The sequence below is a fragment of the Ilyonectria robusta genome, assembly GCF_021365365.1.
Source record: "Ilyonectria robusta strain PMI_751 chromosome Unknown BGZ61scaffold_9, whole genome shotgun sequence".
In the NCBI taxonomy this organism is placed as follows: Eukaryota; Fungi; Ascomycota; class Sordariomycetes; order Hypocreales; family Nectriaceae; genus Ilyonectria; species Ilyonectria robusta.
Window position 1 is genome coordinate 1,020,528 of NW_025764443.1, and position 17,185 is coordinate 1,037,712.

Here is a 17,185-nt window from a genome sequence, read left to right on the forward strand (position 1 = left end):
ATTCCATTCCAACGCGGCAAAACCTAAAATCACGTCAAAATTGTTTGTCTTCTCCGGTGCACAAACACTCTCCTCGGCCAATCTACTACATCGAGGTGCCACCAGCCGGACGGCCGGATTCGTTTTCAGATCGTCTCGCTCCCGGTGTCTCGCTCTCTGTCCCTTGGACGGACCGACTCCTTCTCCTTCCCTTTCTCGTCTCTCGCTTCCAGATCTGCCCTTACCATCTCCGTTGCCGGTGTTTCCCTCTTAAGCTGATGCTCCTTGTGCGCCCGCTTCCGCTGCTTTCGCACCTCCAGCTTTGCCGCAGTGGCCTCTCGCCATCCCTTCCCCCACCGGATGGCGGCCACAGTCCCCAGTGCCGACGCAACCATATACGCGGCCGTGACGGTAGAGAACCAGCCGATGCCGATGGATTGCACTGCCGGGAGCACTACCGCCGACGCCACACAGCCCATGAGGTAGCGGACAAAGAAGTTGGTCGCCGCCACCTCGGCGCCGTGGCCCGGCATCACGTCGATGCAGTACGTATTGTACGATGGGAAGCAGAACAGCTGTGCGACGCCCTGTACGAACATGGCGATGACCGGCACCGGGATCCCGCCGACTTCCTGGTCCACAGTCCAGCCGTAGACGAGCATGCTCCCCGGGATGATTACTCCTATAAACGGGACCGCTGACCGAAGCCGGTCCTCTGGTACCCGCACGCCGCCGCGTTTCTTGATCCACCGCTTCACCGTGTAGTCGGCCCAGCGGCCGCCCACGAACGTCCCGAGCAGGTATCCAAAACCGGGGGCCAGGTAGAAGAGACCTGACAGAAGCGGTGTTTCGAGGTGGAATCGCGGGTTGAGCACGTATCGGATCGGTGTCAGCAGGCTGTACATGTTCCAGGTCAGGGAGGCACTGCCCCCGGCAACCATGACAATGTTCCAGTACCGGAACAGCAGCAGGACTCGCACGGGACTGATCATTTTCAGGATTGCCTTTGTCTTTTTCCGTCGGGAGTATCCTTCGAGCTCCGTGATCCTTTTGTGGTGTGCCGTCTCAAGCACCACGAAGTAGAGACCCAGTACGCCCACACCGGCCAGCGCTGTTTGAAGCCAGAAGATCGCCCTCCACGATGTGTATGTCACAATGATGCCTCCTAGGAACGGCCCAAATGCGGGTCCGACAAGTGTTCCAGTTAAGAACCATCCCATGGCTGTTCCGCGTTCGGTCGGGCGATATATGTCGCTGCTCTGGTGTTAGTGGAGGCTGTTCTGTTTCCGAACTTAATTTATCCGACATTGGGCCCGAGCTTTCTCCAATATGGTTTGAGAACTAGAGTCAGATTGATTGGATAAAGTGAACAAAGTTGTTTCCTTGGAAAACTCCTATATCAAGACTTCACTGGCGCACCTATCCACTTGGACCAGGAAACGTGACGTCTTATCCAAACTAGATGGTGGGAAGAGGCCATGAAGAGCAAATGCTGAAGAAACAAATTACTCAATACATACCCAACACAAGCAGGCCCGATGAGGATAGGGACTGTGCCTCCAAATGCGGAGGCAGCTCTGAAAAATATGAAGGAGGCGAGATTTGGAGCGAGGGCAGTAGCAATGCTGAGAACGAAGAACATGATGGCGGTGACTAAAGCTACCTACACAGTTTGGTTAGCGAGTTGAGCCATGTTGTTTCCATCAAACTCTCCTCCGTCGAGATGGACCCCATGTTGAACCTGACAACGCGACTTCATCCCTATATACAATAGCACGAACGAGGAAAGAGACCACTTCAAGATATAATGATTGGTGGTTGTAAACATACCGGCCTTCTACCAAACACCTGGCTCGTCGGCCCCCATATCACAGGCGATATAGCCATGACAACCATGTATGCGGCGTTGCTCACATTGATGACACTTCCGGTCGTGTTGTAAGTAGCCGCCACCTCAGGAGTCGCCGCGAGTACCGTTGTACTCGAGATGGGCGACAGCAGAGCCATAAAGGACAGAACCGCCACGACGGCTCTCTTGCGGCCCCGTGATAGTCGGTCGTATATCTCGTCGCCCGCCTCGCGGTACGGTTCGTCCCGCCCCGGTGGCGCCGAGGACGGAGGTGGCTCCAATGCATCTGGGCCAGAGATGTGGGATGTTGCGTGTTGGATTTCGTTCAAACTTGCCGTGCGGCCGATCCTGTCGGAGGAAGATTCCGCGGTGCTTGACGATGACGACGAAGAGCGTCGGCCCTCTGAAGGCGTTTCGTTGGCAGTCTTCATGATGGTCGCTGTCTCATAGGATCGGCACGACTTTTGGTAGAATCCTCGGCTTCTTTAAAACGATACCGCTTGTTGAATAGCCGAATCTTTTGCACATCTCACTCCGGAAAAGAAAGGTTTTGTCAACGATAGGGGTCATCACGCCTCGATGGACATGGAGAGGAAGCAAGTTCACCACCCTACAAGAGAGGATAAGCAGCCTCTTTTGACTAAACGACTACCCGCCCTCCATAATCTGTACCCCAGCACTTGATTTTTCCCTCCGCCTAACGTCCTCCGATCTTCATCAAATCCTTCTCCTTACATTGGTGTGTTTTGCCTGCGGGAACCCACTACCGCCTCCGCGCTATCTCCGGCGAGTGGATACCCCGACACCGGAACCTCGGAATCACCAGGATAATGAACCGGGATAATGAAGCAATTGATTGACGTTCTTTTCGACTGGATTAGGACTGCATGTATGTATTTGGCCCTACGATCTGGAGTAATTGTATGCGAACTGCGAGTTGATTAAAGGTGACGGAATAGTCCGAGCCGTCGGGGTGGAACTCGATTCCGAGGAGCTTCGGCGTCGGGGGCCGAGTTCCACCTTTTTTATCGGCCAATGGCTCTAAGTAGCCGGCCGACCAGATATCCGGTCAAGGGTGGTTATCCGTGAGGTATCCGTGAGGCCGACTTAGGAGCTTAGGTAGCAGAGAAGAGTCATTGAGTTACTAATCCATTATGTTTCTATCCACAACTGTAACTCTTTGGTCAGGTTCTAATAAATATGGCATGTTTAAACGCCAGACGCCTTGCCTATGCTCTGTAAATGCAACACAACACAATGCTATGCAATAATACCATGCCACAACGCCCACTTCTCCAGAATACAAAATACAGTCTTTCCATCACGGGTATCCATAGATCCAACCAACATGCGCTCGAACTCCACAATGCATTTGGTTCAAGCCAACAACTTGTGCACCCGTTCCTGAATGATCCTGTCCACGGGTTGCGAGTTCCGTTGGACTACGACATTTTCCCTGCCGCCAATGGCGACAATTCGTAGCCACTCAGGAGCTACCTCGGTTGCAATGAGCCGAATACAGGCAGTTCCCTCCTGGGTGGACATCGGCGTTCGGAGTGAGTCCTTGAGCTTCTCCAAGATACCGGCCATTGTGAATGCCTGACGGGGCAGAGACATCGGGTTCGAGAGACTAAGCATCGAGATCGTGGCAGCCACATCTGAGACTCGGTTGAGTGCTGCACGGCGCTGGAGCTCGGGGCCAGAGGGGGGGAGGGGCCCGTTGGCCTTGGCGAGTTGCTTCATGCGGAGCCGGTCGAGAAGGCTCATTTTAGTGCCGTCGGGGTTTAGAAGAGGATTGTTGGCGATCGCCGCCTGCTTGGCCTCCTTCTCCTGCTGTTTTGCGGCAATGCCGTTCTTGAGCTCTGACAGTGCCTGCTGTCCTTTGGCTAGCAGAGGGTTCGCCTTGGTATACGTCGTCATGTTTTTGATGGCAACCTGGGGGAGATCACTGAGCGAAAGGCTCCCGAGGGGAATATCAACATCGGTCATCTCATCGGTAGCCTTCTCTGTGCAGAGAGCCTGCAAGTTTTCCCCAAACTGCCTGTAAAGACGCTCTTCGTTGATGGGTGTGGCATCTTCGCGAGGGGCTAGTTCGACGCAGACTCTTCCTCGACCATAGTCGGAAACTATAAAGGGGGAGACTGTGTTGTGCTTGGTGGATGATTGGATGGCGATACATCTTCGAATGTCCTCGACTGTGACCTGTCGCTTTCCCCAGGAGCGAGAAATATGGGGACTCAGAGTGCGGATGTCAATTGGTACCGCGGTGCCGTTGTGAGCAAATTGAATCATGATAGTCTTGACAAACGCCCGGTGCAAATCGACCAGCTCGGCCAGATGAGGAGGAAGAGCATTTTCATCTCCATCCGCTTTGTTTAGTTTCTTGAAGACGCCATCGAGTTTAGTTTGAACCGTCTTGCCTTGCCGTCTCGTCTTGGAAATGATGGTTGATTCACTGGGCTTGTGGGCAGTAGTGGCTCTTGACGGCGTGGTCTTGGCTGTGCGCTTGCCTTTGATGATGGCTCGAACTGATGACGGAGTCGTAGACTGGGGTTCCTGACGGCGACAGGCACGTTTGGTGGGAGCACCCTCATCGTCGCTGCTGGGAGCGAAGGAGGTGGTTCGGGGTGCGACTCGGGGATGGGCGTCCTCCTTGACAGTGGCGGCCTTTCTCTTCCTCGTCGTAACCGTGGTTGTCGGGGCAGGCTCAACGGCAATCTTCTTGATGGCAGCATCAGGGAAGGCCTGGCCCTTGGATACACGTGCGAAGCTGTTGATGCGCTGGCTTGTCGCAGCCGTGGCGGCGTGGTTGCGCTTTGCCGGTCGAGGCATCTCGAGAATTTTCTCGGGTCGGGGTGGGACTAATCAGAGAAGGAAGCGAGCCGGTTGTAACTGTTGTTGCGATGAGAGACGGAGGCGGCTGTGCGTGCAATGCGGAAAGTGACGACTGAGGTTGAAGAGAGACAAGGAAATGGTGACCGAATGCGACAGTTGAGGGGAAGATGGAAATTGGAAAGTGGGAGAAAGGTGGAGGTTTGGCGTTGGAGGGGAGATGAGGTTGTCTTTCCAGGCGCGTTCTTGCGTGTAGGTAGCGCGTAAAGTAAACGGCACGACAAAAGAACGCGCACGAGCCTCCCCTCTAACGCGATAGTCCCAGAGCATCGCATTGGTGCGTTTGTACTCTGCGGCATGCATATAACAGGTCTATTCTACCACTACGTCGACCGACCCAGCATGTGGTTGAGCTGGGATGAGGAGACGTCCTTTCCCCCACACATGCTACATAATGCCATGTTATCAAGTGTGACTCCGCGGTTCGAGGAGTCGCTGATTAGGGGAACAATTGTCCTGTGACACAAGAAACCCTAAGTCTTGCTTGGCCGTGCGTGATGTGACACACCTGAAAGGCATCGTCTAGCGATGCTTGAGCCTTCCAATCGCGTCGTACCTCGGTTCGGTCGAACTCCACATTTCTTTTGAGTATTGCTATTCGCACCCGTTCAAAATGCTAATTGCCCACAAGTACACAGTTTTACACCTAATCTTAGTGCAAGAGAATGTACCCTACTATACGCCTGTCTTAAGGTATCTTATTCTGAAGAATTTCCAGTTTCTGCCCTAAAATAAATTAAAAGATAAAATTTAAAATATAAATTTTAGAAAATAAATACTAAGAATAAAGCTTATTTAATTTCTTAGGTTTACTTATGAATAGATATATTATTGAGACTTCCTGGTAAAATTAGTTGATATCCTTGAGTGTGCGGGTAGCAATGCTCTTTCTTTTTCACCAGGACTTCCGTCACAGGCCACGACAAAACCTAAGGGCTTCCAGTTTCCGTTAGTCTCGTTCCCGTCGCTTTTCGTTGCACCGGTCGTCCATTCATCTCCGGGGGCACGGCCTGCGATTAGGGTCTGATCGCTTGGGAGTTGGTTACACAAGACCCTAGCGGTAGCCACTCTCTGAGCTGCCCTCTCGAGTACCTTGGAAGTAAGTACTCCACAGACCAAAACTCACGTCACGGCAAGTTGCCTCGAATGTCAAGAGCTCACAAACCCATTTTACCTTTACCTGGGAAGAAAACTGTGACGAAGGATTTTGTCATAAGCACATGATATTGTAAAAACTTTGCCAGGTGTGATTTTACGAACTATCCGGGCGTAATGTCATCCCCGAGGATTGACCATCATGCTACCTAGTCCCCGAGAAGAGAAAGGAGAAAAAAACAAACAGAAAAAAGCAGAAAAGAAACAGCCATATTATTTTCTGTATCCCTTGTACCATACGCCCTCTCCCAAATGTGTGGCTGAGATGTTTGTGTAGTATGCTTTGTCAAGGTGCCCTTTCGCCCTGCATACTAGCCGTGCGCTTCCGTTATTGCCCCAGACTCCAGATAGGTCCAAGACGGACCCCCAATTTAAACTTCAGTTGTACAAGAAAAACGTGGACACAATCGTCGTCTTCCCAGCCAGCCCTAAACCTCTTGCAGGTTGCATGCGGCGGCGGGGTATGGTCAACGTTGTGCGACACCTCGTCGGGGAGACTCGCAGCTCAACGGCGAATAGACGTGGGCCAATGTTCGGGCCTGAAGCTGACAGGGCTAGGCGGGGGAGGCGCGGGGACAGCATATTCGTCCGCTTTGATGTGATGCCCTGGAGTCGAAGGACGGTTGTCCTTGGAGGCGAGAGTAGCGTTGATGCTGGTGTAAAGATCTTGCGAAGTGACCAACCGCATGTTTCTGGGAGATGGCGGGATTGCCAGAGGCGAAACTGCGTGAGGGGCGGGCATTGTGAAATTGGTGAAATTGGTGAAATTGGCGAATTTGAGCAGTGAGGAGCTGTGTTTGCTGTTGTGAGCCGACGAGTTCGACTGGGTAGGATAGAATGTCGTAATATACGTACGAAGACCAAGGGCTTGCGTAAACTGTGGGTAATGTATGGAGACTAGCCTGGTGGCGGTGTTCTGATGATGAAGCGTTGGGGACGGTAGTTGTTCGTAGAGGCAGGTGGGGAAGAAGAAGTCTAATAGGCGTCGCTTGTCGTCCGAGCCGAGTTGTTGGGGATGGATGTCGACCAAGTGGGAGAAGAAGGACTGGGTGGGGAGGAGGTTTGGGAGATGCAATAATGGCCCGATGGTTGGTGTGAGTAGGAGGGTGAGTCGGCAGTGGTAAGCGAGAGAAGGGAGAAGGGAAAAGATGAAGTCCACGACGAGGAAGAGTGCGGCACGGCCGGAGGGTATCAGAGCTCAAGGTAGGATCGAGGGAGAGGCAGGTGTGGAAAGTCCGGGGAAAGGGAAGGAAGGATGGACGGAGCGAAGGGGATGAAATAGCTTATTTATGAAAGGAAGGCAGGCAGGCAGTGACCGTGACAGTCTCAGTTAGAACCACTCATGGCTGGCTAGGGCAAACGACGACAATGGCGGCCGCGGAGACCACAACCCAGCCCAACCACGACCTGCCAAGGCCAATGACGGGGCGAGAGGCGACTTGCAAGGCACAAGGCACGAGAGCAAAACCTGGGGAACGGAACGGAAAGCCCCCTTCGCCCTGGTACCAGCAACGGAAGTACCGGCCTCGACCAGATACGTACTCGCACACTCCCGTAGGTACCTACCTAGGTACGTTGCACGCCGAGACTGGTGGTCTCCGTCCCATGCCAGCCGGATCCTTGTTCTGTTTGACTGCATTGGATCCCGGGCTCGGCAGGCGGGCCAGGGACGCATTGCATTTCCCAGCACGATACTGGGACGACGTGCGTACCTCGGACGCATACCCAGTGTCCCTGCTCTAAGGCTGTGTGGATGGTGTGGGCGCCAGCCAAGACAAGTTGATCCTACCTAGTGAATCCCAAGCACTACGGTCAACAGAAACGCCTCTGGGGTACCGACACTAGCCCCGATTAGAGCCAGGCCAATAACATCCTGTCCCTTGATATTGCGACCCCGATGAGGCGATGCCGAGGCGACATGATTGGAAGGGACACGGCCGCTGGTTGCTGTATCACTAACGTTGGGCAGAGATTATCCAGTCGGACGGAGTAGGACACCTCAGCTCAACTCCCGAAGGAAGCCTCGGGTTCTGACACGTCGTGAACGAGGCAGAGGCAAGGGGATGCTGATAGGAAAGGGGGGTGTGGAGTTGACCCGGTTCTGGCCTGCCCTGGCTTGGGGAAACGTGAAATGTGGTAGTCCGGAGACAACCAAGCCAAAGTTGGGACTAGGCAGCCCCAGGTTCGAAAGCCAGGCTAGACAGCCTACACGCAGTAGGCTAGGGGTGTGGGTTTAGGACTTGGCTTCTCTCCCAACGACGGACACGGAAAGCAACGACAGAGTGGATGAGGGTAAGTGGTGAGCGTTGAGAGACGAGGGCTGACGGCAACGAGACAAGCGAGCAATTGGGTGCACAAGAACAGGGACACGCACATTAGGCAGATTCAAGTCGGTCAGGCCGTCGAAATCCTGTATCACGCTCACACCCAAGCACACGTACTATGTACATCACATCCACAGGATAGTCGCAGGCACCGACGCCAGCAATCTCCCCCGGTGTGGTGCCGCCTTGAACAAGCAAGTATGAGGCAAGCAGCAACGCGCCGCGCCGCGCCGCACCGCAGAATGAGGAAACAAGCACCAGCACGCCAGAAAAAGAACTGAGGGCGTGGGGGGACAAGGATAAGGAGAGGGACCCAGAGAATTTGGTGGGTATGAAGCATGGGGTTGCTGGGCCATGGATGGCGACTTTCCTTCTGGAACATCACGTCTGCCAGGGCCCCCGTCACCCATCGGATCCATCATTCATCCTGCCCACTCGCCTGCTAGGCTAATGCCACCTCTTGTCGGCTGGAGACGAAAAAATCACCAGCTTTCTGAGGGTCCGGCTCCGCTAAACAATCAGACCTGTCTGAAGACGATAAGAAGCAAAGAAGGTGGCGAGCTCCGGCAGTCGCCTGTTGGTATAAGCTCTTGGGATTGATGGCCTGATGTCTAACTCATGTCCACCTCTCTCCCTCTGGAACGAGACCACCGGGACTGGTACATACTGCTGGGCTCTTATCTCTGGCTTTTCTTACGGCAATCAAACTCTTACGCTATACCGGCCCTGTCCAACACCTGCTTCTTTTGTCTAATTCGGGCTACGTTTCTCGTCTCGACTCTGACTCTGACGTGCGCGTGTCGGGGCCGATTAAGCCACGACTCGGGACGATGTAAGCTAAGCACATGGCACCCTCCAACTCCTTCATTAAGCTCTCGCCTTATTATGCGCCTCAACGATAATCCCGTCGGCCACCCACCTTTGCATCTGAAGTAGCATGCAGCTCGGCTGCTGCATACGCCCATCCAAACATTTCAGTACTTCAGGAGAGTGGAAAGAGACAGCGTCTCTGTTTGTCTGCTGTGCGCGCCCCTTGCATTGGCGCTTCCCTTGTGCACACCGATGTTGTGAAAAGCCCTAAGAATACGTGTGCTTCGCGTACACTAACCACCTTGGCGGCTCCTCCTGCCAAATCAGGGAGGCAGGGAAGGCTAGTGATGAAGGTGTGAGATGGTGATCAAGGCGTCCACGCTGCCGGAGAAGGGAAATTGATGCCGGGGCAGGGAAATGCGGGAGAGCAACTGTTTCGACCGAGTCACGCACTATGGAGTACTATTACGTCCAAGTTTCGAAAGGCCAAGGTGCCTAGCGGTGCTTGACTCGGTGCAGCCGTCCGTGGAGTTTCTTCCAGAAAGGCGAGATGAGGCCGGGGGGTTACAAAATTATGCCGGGGCTATCGATGCTGGGGCGGGATGTCCACCCACTGACCAACAAGCGGCTGGAAGGCCCGGATGAATGATTCCCAAAGGGGATCCTTCTAGCAGTGTACCAAGCAGTCCCAGGTCCAGGGCGCTTTTGGTAACCGAAGGTCAGCAACCGAAAGTTCAAGCGGCTACGGCCAAAACATCGCACAACACAGCACCAGCACACACATCAAACCACAGGGGAGGGATGCCGTATGCTATTTCCCGCCGAAAGCCGGGCCACAGGGGAGTGAAGTGGATGAAAAGAAAACGCACGTACTTTGGACGAGACGGCACCCGCGGGTACAAGCCGGCTTTGTACTTCGTATCAAGTACACTTACAGTTTTCGTTTCTTTTGTTTGTGACAATGGCACTGGTAACGACGGGTGTGATTGTTGCGGTGTTGGCTGTGTGGAATGGACCAAGCCTACGAATAGAGCAACGACTAATCGTCTTACGGACGTGACGTCTGGCTTTGTTATCCTGAGCATGGTAGTGGTCGCGATGCCGACCCTGCCTACCAATCCGAGCATTCATCACCTCCAGCCGCAGCGTCAGCTTCCGCCAACTCCGTGTCATTCGTCTTTCCCGACATACCAGCCGCACTCTCCCCTAGGTCCAGGTAATGGCGACCAGCGGACGGTGACGATAGGAGAAGCAAGCAAGCAGCAAGGGGACGGATCGCTCTGGTTGGCACGCAACCCGTCTCACCGTTTCTTTCTTTTTCCTCGCCATCATCACGCCCCCTGTTTCTGATTTCCTCGCTCTGCCACCCCCGCACAGCTCATTCCAAGTGCCTGCCCGGCATCCCGCCCTTCCCCGGTGCCAGATCAGAGACGAGGCGTCGCGGGCACAGGCGTCAGGGCCTTTCTGGCGCCTTCGGTCAGGGACTTTTCCCGGCTGCTGCCCATGTTCTAACCTGCTGTGGGGGGAGTGTAGCTTGCCCGGCCCCTACCGGGCGTAGCTGAGTAGCACCGGAGAGCTGCAGAGTGAGACCCGGAAGATGATTTTGTGTGGGGAATTCTTCGTTTTTGCGGAGAATGGGACGGGGGTGAACGCCATGTCCACGTTCCTGGATTTCACTACCCGATAACACTGCCGTTGCCCCTGGACGCCTGGAGGATGCCCTGCTCTATTAGCCGACTGATGCAAGAGAGCTCGGGAGTCTGTACGACATGAAGAAGAAGCACAGCTGATGGCCTGGAATCATACCATACAGTGTGCGGAGGGGGCAGAGACTATCGACCAGAGCATAGGGGCGACGTGACGAGTCATTCGTCAATTCCGCGCATAGCTCAGGTGTCAGCATCCTCAGTGAAGAACGGATGGAGCCCATGGCTGGCTGGGCTGAGCTGAGCTGAGCTGGATTGGGCTGGACGAGGCGAGTGTCGCGTGGGGACGCCAACAAAAAGGAACGCACCTTATTCTACTGCAAGTTATCTTCACTAGCTCGCCTTCATGCCGGCAAGCAAGGGTAAAACTAGGTGAGACCTGCGTAAGGTCCTTTGGCTCTGCCTCTTGCCAGGGAGCTAACAACTTCAACCAAAGTATCAGCCCGATGCATGACTCAGGAGAATAAGCAAACAAGCAAACACAAACGCAATTAATAGGAAGCCATTCCGGATCGAAATACAGCACACCATATGAATCATTGGGCCACTCTCAGGAAGTGGGCGCATCAAACATATTTGCTGCCGTATCTCCTGCATAGCCCAATATTGGCCGCAGCAAGCCGACCGACTCAGTCCAGTCTCCGAGGCAGGTCTTGGTGGCCATTCTCATGTAGCTATACCAAAAAATGCCCGACTATCAGCATGGCCAGCCGACTGAAGGGTGCCTGGCGCTGCTAGGATACTAAGGCGTTACCCGCAGAGCTGTTGCCACGTTCCAATTCTCGGGCGAGCGGTGGTGTTGTTGACAGGTTTTACAGCAGGTATCCGGAGCGGTGTGCGCGTGTCTTGACAAAGGACAGTGATCTCGGAGAATGAAGTCCTCAACTTTATATCTTGCCACGCCACGGGATGGAGGGTATTCCCATATTGGGCCATATCCCGCCGGACTTTGTTCTGCTGACCGCCATTGATCCGGACATGTTAATCGCCCCGGTGGTCCAACCATCACGATACCAGCTTGCTCCCCAAGTGTCAACGACAAGACAGATCGATTCGCACTCCCTACACTCCTCAGACAGACCCCAAAATACACATCAATGCCACACGTCCGCATCGCCGGCCTCCGGTCGTCCCGGACCAAAACCAGGTCTGAAGTACACACGTCCCTCTCGGCGTTTCCTTTGGGGCCGGGATGCGATGCGATCGAGCCTCTCATTCCTCCCCCACAAAACACGCAAGACATGACATCAGCGCCCGGGACCTGGTCTCCCGCATTACATTGCTGACCGAGAGGGGCGTAATGCTTGGTATATGCAAGCTCTCTGCTATGGATCCGCTGTGCCACCGGGGACTCTTCCGGGCTTCGTTGCTCCACTTGGTGAACGGGACTGTTTTACGTATGAAGACACGGTCTTTTATACCAAGTTTAGAGCCGTTGCTGGGACGTGCTTTGGTATGTGGCTCGAATGTTTATGACACGCTTTCTTCTCATGCAACGACACACCGACCGGGGACAAAATCAAAGCATTCAAATCAGTCATGTCATCATTTGACCCGGGCGGGTTGGTATCTGAATCCGAGATATAGTAACTACGCAAATTCGGTGTATCTTGGTTCACCGCCAACGATTACGCCCAGCGCTTGCCCGTCGCCCTGTCGTCCTTTCCATTCATCCCTTGGAGGCACTCGCCGCAACAGCGCCCCCTGATGGCGCGACCTTGGTCTTCTTTCTCGTGGGCTGGTAAACGTCGTTGAAGTTCATGGCCACACCCAAGAAACGCATATCCACGTCCGGTTGGTACGCCAAGTCGCCCAATAGAATTTGGAGCCTTTGGCGGAACCACGAGCCGAGCTGCCGTAGCCGCTCTTGCAGCACGGGAAACTCGGACGCCACCTGGTCGGCGGGCGGAATGGCGGCGTCGTCGTCGTGCCGTGTCGTGCTACGGACGTCGGCCTCTTGGCGCCGCGTAAAGTCCGACACGCTCCAGCTGTACAATCCATCGACCGATTCCCGGTACCTGAGCATCAGCCGCAGGATCTCGCCGAGCTGGACCATGTAAGAGGTGCGATCATCTTGCTTGGCGCCGAGGAGGCCCTTGTGCGTGATATCGTTGAGATAACGAGTGTGAGCCTTGATGAGATCGTCCAGCGTGCAGTCCTCCTTTTGGATCCGTTTCTGGAGCTCACCCCAAGACGACTCGATGACTTCGAAAAGGATGTAGTACTGCAGTTGGCCCACAAAGTGTATCATCTCGGCCAGCACTCCGCGGGTCGATTTCCACGTCTGGGCCACCGCAGGGTCGGAGTTCTGCAACACGCCGCGGGCACCCGTCATGCACTTGCGCCAAGTAGACAAGACGGCAAACTCAACACGCTTGATACGCCATAGGAAGTTGAAAACCTTTAGGTACTGCCTGTTGCCCCATTCCGTGACCACGACATCGACGGGGGCGTCAATCTTGTACTCGAGCGTGAAGCAGTCCCAGCCGATATCGCCGTGGGAGAGCTGCAGCATGCGCGCATCCAACCGTCGAAGGACCTCTGGGGAATCATACTGGGCATTGGATCCCCGGATTGCGTGCTCTAGCTGTGCTGTCAGGGTGTGCCTGTACTGCGCGCCTGCTGGACGATCCAGGTTGGCGGCGAGTGATTCCATCAACAGAGCGATGAAGTCGCCCTGGCCAAGAAGGATGTAATTCTTCAATGCCTGCAGATGCTCAAACAGGTGGAACTTGTTTGCCATCAGCTCAATGAGACGCTTCATGGTAGTCTTGTAAGCTTCATCGATCCATGTCTCTAGCGTGGCCGTATCGCCATACGTCAACTCCTTGGATGCAGCTTTCGAGTAGTCTTCCACCCAGAGCGAGTCGCCGCAGCTATGTCGGATAAAGTTCAACGACTTGCCAATCAGGAAGACCTTTTGGGCAAAGTCCTGGGTGATGATGCTGGGTATCATGTCCTTGTCAATCTCAAACTTGTCTTCCCAGACGTTGCCCTTGGAGGAATCTTTGCTCGGTGCCTTCTCTCTTACAAAGAATTCCTCGTAAGGATCCGAGAGTTCACCGTCGTAGATCCAGTGTCGCAGAATATCGTAGAATGGTCTTGTGAAGCTCGCGAGTAGTCTTTCGGCAAAGGCAGCCACTACAGGATCTCCGTGTGATGAGGAGAAACTGTGTATCAAGGATACGAGTTGTCCACCCTTCTTCTTCTCAGACTCTTCCGCAATAAGACTCATCAACCTCAGTCCCATTGTCGCCTCTCGCGTCCATACCACACACCTTTTCAAGGTGACGCCTGCCTTTCCAATACCCGCACGCGGTGCGTCCTCGTCAAGCGACGCCAAGGCCCTGCGTATTTGACCTTCCAAGGTGGCGATCAAGGTAAGATAGGATCGTAACTCGGCACCGATGGCAGCGCGTAGGCTCTGGGCTAGTAGTCCCTTGGCGGGGCTCTTGCAGAATTCATCCAGACCACGGAAAAGCAACGAGGGCTCTGCCAAGGTGTGGAGAAGAGAAACGAGCGGTAAGGGAAGAGTAGGGGGGAGTTTTAGGGTATATTGTTTCGCAAAGGGTAATGTTGTGGAGGAAAGTCCTTGGAGGGTGAACGGGAGGTCTCGGAGGATGACTGATTCTGGCGGATCGATCTCCGAGTAGTTGTTCGCCAAGAGTGTTGACTTCAAGGAAACGTCTCTTTTGGGGGCTTCAGGCCGCGGTTCTCCATCCTCATCAACCTGCTTCCCCTCCTTGACCTTGGGTGGAAGACTCTTCAGGCCTTCGGGCTGGAATGCCTCCTTGAACTGGTCCTCCTCATGTTTGGTTGTTTTTGATGACCGTTCTCGACCTTGCCGTTTGATCACGTCCCGACTGATTGCGTCTCGGTAGTTAGGCGCCGATGGCTTCACAGGGCTAAGCGGGAGGGGCTCATTTGGGTCCGGGGAGTCGGCAAGCTGGTAGAGTAGGTAGAGGATTGCCCACTTGTGCTCGAGGACGGGTAAGGATAGGAGTCTGGAGTAGAGATTCGAGAATCGGAGGGCCTGGCTCGGGTTGCTTTGAATGAGCTTCCGCTTTATGAGGTCGGAGGCATGGTTGACGTCGGACGAAATGGCGGGGGAGGATGGGCTGGGACTCGATCAGCAAGTGCCCGGGCGAGGCGAGGCGAGGCGGAGCGAGGGAGGAGCAGGAGTAGCAAATGCAGCAACTTACCTGTCTAAAATAGACTTGACAAGTTCGAAGCAGGTGTCGTGGCGCTCTTGTGCGGCTTCTTCGCTATCGTTGGGATCGCTAGGGACGATGTGGGTTATCAAGCTGTCGATAGCATTGGTGATGCGGTCAGGAGCCATGGCGGCATTGTCGCAAGCGACCAGCGATTGCGAGGGGCGCGGGGGCAGGTCGTAGTTTCCGATTCACTCCAGCAGCGAAGGCTGCACTTAATCCCGAGACCTGGCCAGGTTGAGGCAGCGAGCGAGAGTGTCGATGTTTGTGATATTGTGTCGACTCGGGAGAGACGCGCCAGACGCGACAGGTGGGAGCTGGTAGTGGTGGTGGGATAGGGCGGTGCCACATTGGGCAGGTAGCGGGAACCTTGGTGACCAGCTTGCGGCGGTGCGCCCCAAAGTAGAGGCTACCTTGGCCGTGCGCTGTCCTCGGTGTCCGTAGGCTTCGCGGCAAAATTTCCGACGACACTTCATCTGTCGACGTATTTCCATCATACCGTCAACCGCGGACCAGCTCGCCATCACACCGCTTGCCTCACAATGCCTATTTCATCGGGCTGACTCCGAATCCGTGATCGCACCACCACCGCCGTTCGTTTCAATCAACTCATGCGTCTTTTCTCCGCGTCGCGCCGCGCTACACTGCCGCACGCGACGCCGTCGCTGATTCCCCCCGTATCAAGATGCCCGACATCGACCCCGCGGCTCTGCTGAGCCGCTCATCAGTCAGCCTCTCGACTCCTATTCTATCAACAAAGACCCTCGCGGGCTCGACTCCTGGCGCGCCCAAAGTCCCCAAGTCAAGCCAAATTATCCCCGCCCGAATTGACCTCGAGCCGCTGTACGCCGCGCTCAAAGCCGCCATCGGTCCGGAACAATGGGTGGTCTATAAGGAGGCAACCACCGAGTTCTTGATCGGTAGGCATCGCGCGCATGCCGTCCCGAGGTGCGCCTGCTAACCTGTGCGACAGGCCGTCTGAACCAGACCGAGTACTCGGAGCGTATCGATCCCATCCTCGCCGGACCCGGGGACAAGGACCATCTTCACAACAACCTCACCGCCGCCATATATGGAAATGTCACCCGCGAGATGCCTGACCAGGGCCTGGCGCCCTGGGTCAGTGCAAACGATAAACCCGCAGCGACTGCAGGAAGCAAACCGATATCAGGTGATGCCGCTGAGCGCAGGTTGAAGGGAGATGTGATGCAGCTACCCGCGCGGGACCGGAGACGTGTCAAGGATCTGGCCCACAATGAGGTTTGTGCCCTCCGACCGTTGTTTTCATCAATACTAACATGCTGCAAAGTGGGATCCGCACGAGAGTATATCAAATGTGTTTACAGAGACGCATCGCAAGCCATCAGTCGTTGCAGACGCGCCTCCAAGTGCCGTGGGAGGGATTAACAATATGAGTAAGGTGCATGCTAACCTACTTCTAATCTATCTCTAATAAATCAATAGACTTCGACCTAGAGATTCGAAAGCGATTCGCCCAACCACTGGCTATCGAGTCAGGCGAGTTTCCCGACATCGGTATGATAAGTGGTCGAATGCTGCCATTCTGCTACGAAGCCGGACTTGTCAGTGGCCACACGGCAGAAGCTCCACAGTTCTTGTCGGTTGCCGTGGAGACTTTTATAAAGGAAATCTTGACGCAAGTGTTTAGTCGTACACGGAGTAATGGCCCTGGCGACTCCGGTAGCGCAGGGTTCGGGATTGGAACAACTTGGATTCAAACCAACAAGTACCGACAGCAACTCGGATATGAAGAGGATGCTGCCCAGCGTGGTGAGATTGCCCGCGACAAGAGCGGCTTCCTCCCGATCGAGTCCAAGGCTGCTAGTGAGCGTGGGCCTTTGGGGATGTCAGATTTGCGCCTCTCCTTGGAGATGGCGGATACCGGAATGGCCCAATTCCCTGTTCTTATGACCCAGGTGCTATACGGGTATCGGGAGGGCGAGTTGGAGAACTGGGACGACTATACTTGGGTCCACGATTACGAGCCCACAGGGCGAGTTGAAGAGATTATCCCTGTTGGAATAAATGGCGGCAAAAGCCACGACTTGGTCAACGGACACGTGGATGCTATGGATATTGACAACGATATGTGGTGGGAGGGCGCAGAAAGCGAAGACATGGACATGCTGGACGGTGTTCTAGACTCGTGCTTCGCGGTAGGGTCCTAGGAGAACTCGGCGAGAGCCTATCGCCCCGCATAACACCAAAGGCAAAGACATGACAACAGGATTACGGGAA

The 17,185-nt window shown here is 54.7% G+C and overlaps 5 protein-coding genes across 5 annotated transcripts; 1 reads left to right on the forward strand and 4 right to left on the reverse strand.

Annotated features, from left to right (window-relative positions):
• Positions 1–125: 125 nt before the first annotated feature.
• Positions 126–2,259, reverse strand: BGZ61DRAFT_351201 (major facilitator superfamily domain-containing protein; the record flags this gene model as incomplete). Its single annotated transcript, XM_046240313.1, has 3 exons — positions 126–1,233; positions 1,500–1,642; positions 1,810–2,259. The coding sequence occupies 3 exons, from the start codon at positions 2,257–2,259 to the stop codon at positions 126–128; spliced, it is 1,701 nt and encodes a 566-aa protein (XP_046104848.1).
• A 717-nt stretch (positions 2,260–2,976) lies between these two features.
• On the reverse strand, positions 2,977–5,111 carry BGZ61DRAFT_451383 (uncharacterized protein). The gene has a single exon (XM_046245826.1). The coding sequence runs from the start codon at positions 4,658–4,660 to the stop codon at positions 3,206–3,208; it is 1,455 nt and encodes a 484-aa protein (XP_046104849.1). The 5' UTR covers positions 4,661–5,111; the 3' UTR covers positions 2,977–3,205.
• Positions 5,112–11,457: 6,346 nt separating this feature from the next.
• BGZ61DRAFT_477787 (uncharacterized protein) lies at positions 11,458–11,958 on the reverse strand (the record flags this gene model as incomplete). Its single annotated transcript, XM_046248943.1, has 1 exon — positions 11,458–11,958. One exon carries the CDS (start codon positions 11,956–11,958, stop codon positions 11,458–11,460), a length of 501 nt encoding a protein of 166 aa, XP_046104850.1.
• A 426-nt stretch (positions 11,959–12,384) lies between these two features.
• BGZ61DRAFT_493784 (Spc98 family-domain-containing protein) lies at positions 12,385–15,054 on the reverse strand (the record flags this gene model as incomplete). The annotated part of the gene is made up of 2 exons (XM_046250693.1): positions 12,385–14,833; positions 14,918–15,054. The coding sequence occupies 2 exons, from the start codon at positions 15,052–15,054 to the stop codon at positions 12,385–12,387; spliced, it is 2,586 nt and encodes an 861-aa protein (XP_046104851.1).
• A 557-nt stretch (positions 15,055–15,611) lies between these two features.
• BGZ61DRAFT_477789 (transcriptional regulator of RNA polII, SAGA, subunit-domain-containing protein) lies at positions 15,612–17,115 on the forward strand (the record flags this gene model as incomplete). Its single annotated transcript, XM_046248944.1, has 4 exons — positions 15,612–15,846; positions 15,900–16,186; positions 16,236–16,341; positions 16,391–17,115. The coding sequence occupies 4 exons, from the start codon at positions 15,612–15,614 to the stop codon at positions 17,113–17,115; spliced, it is 1,353 nt and encodes a 450-aa protein (XP_046104852.1).
• Between the last annotated feature and the right edge of the window lie 70 nt (positions 17,116–17,185).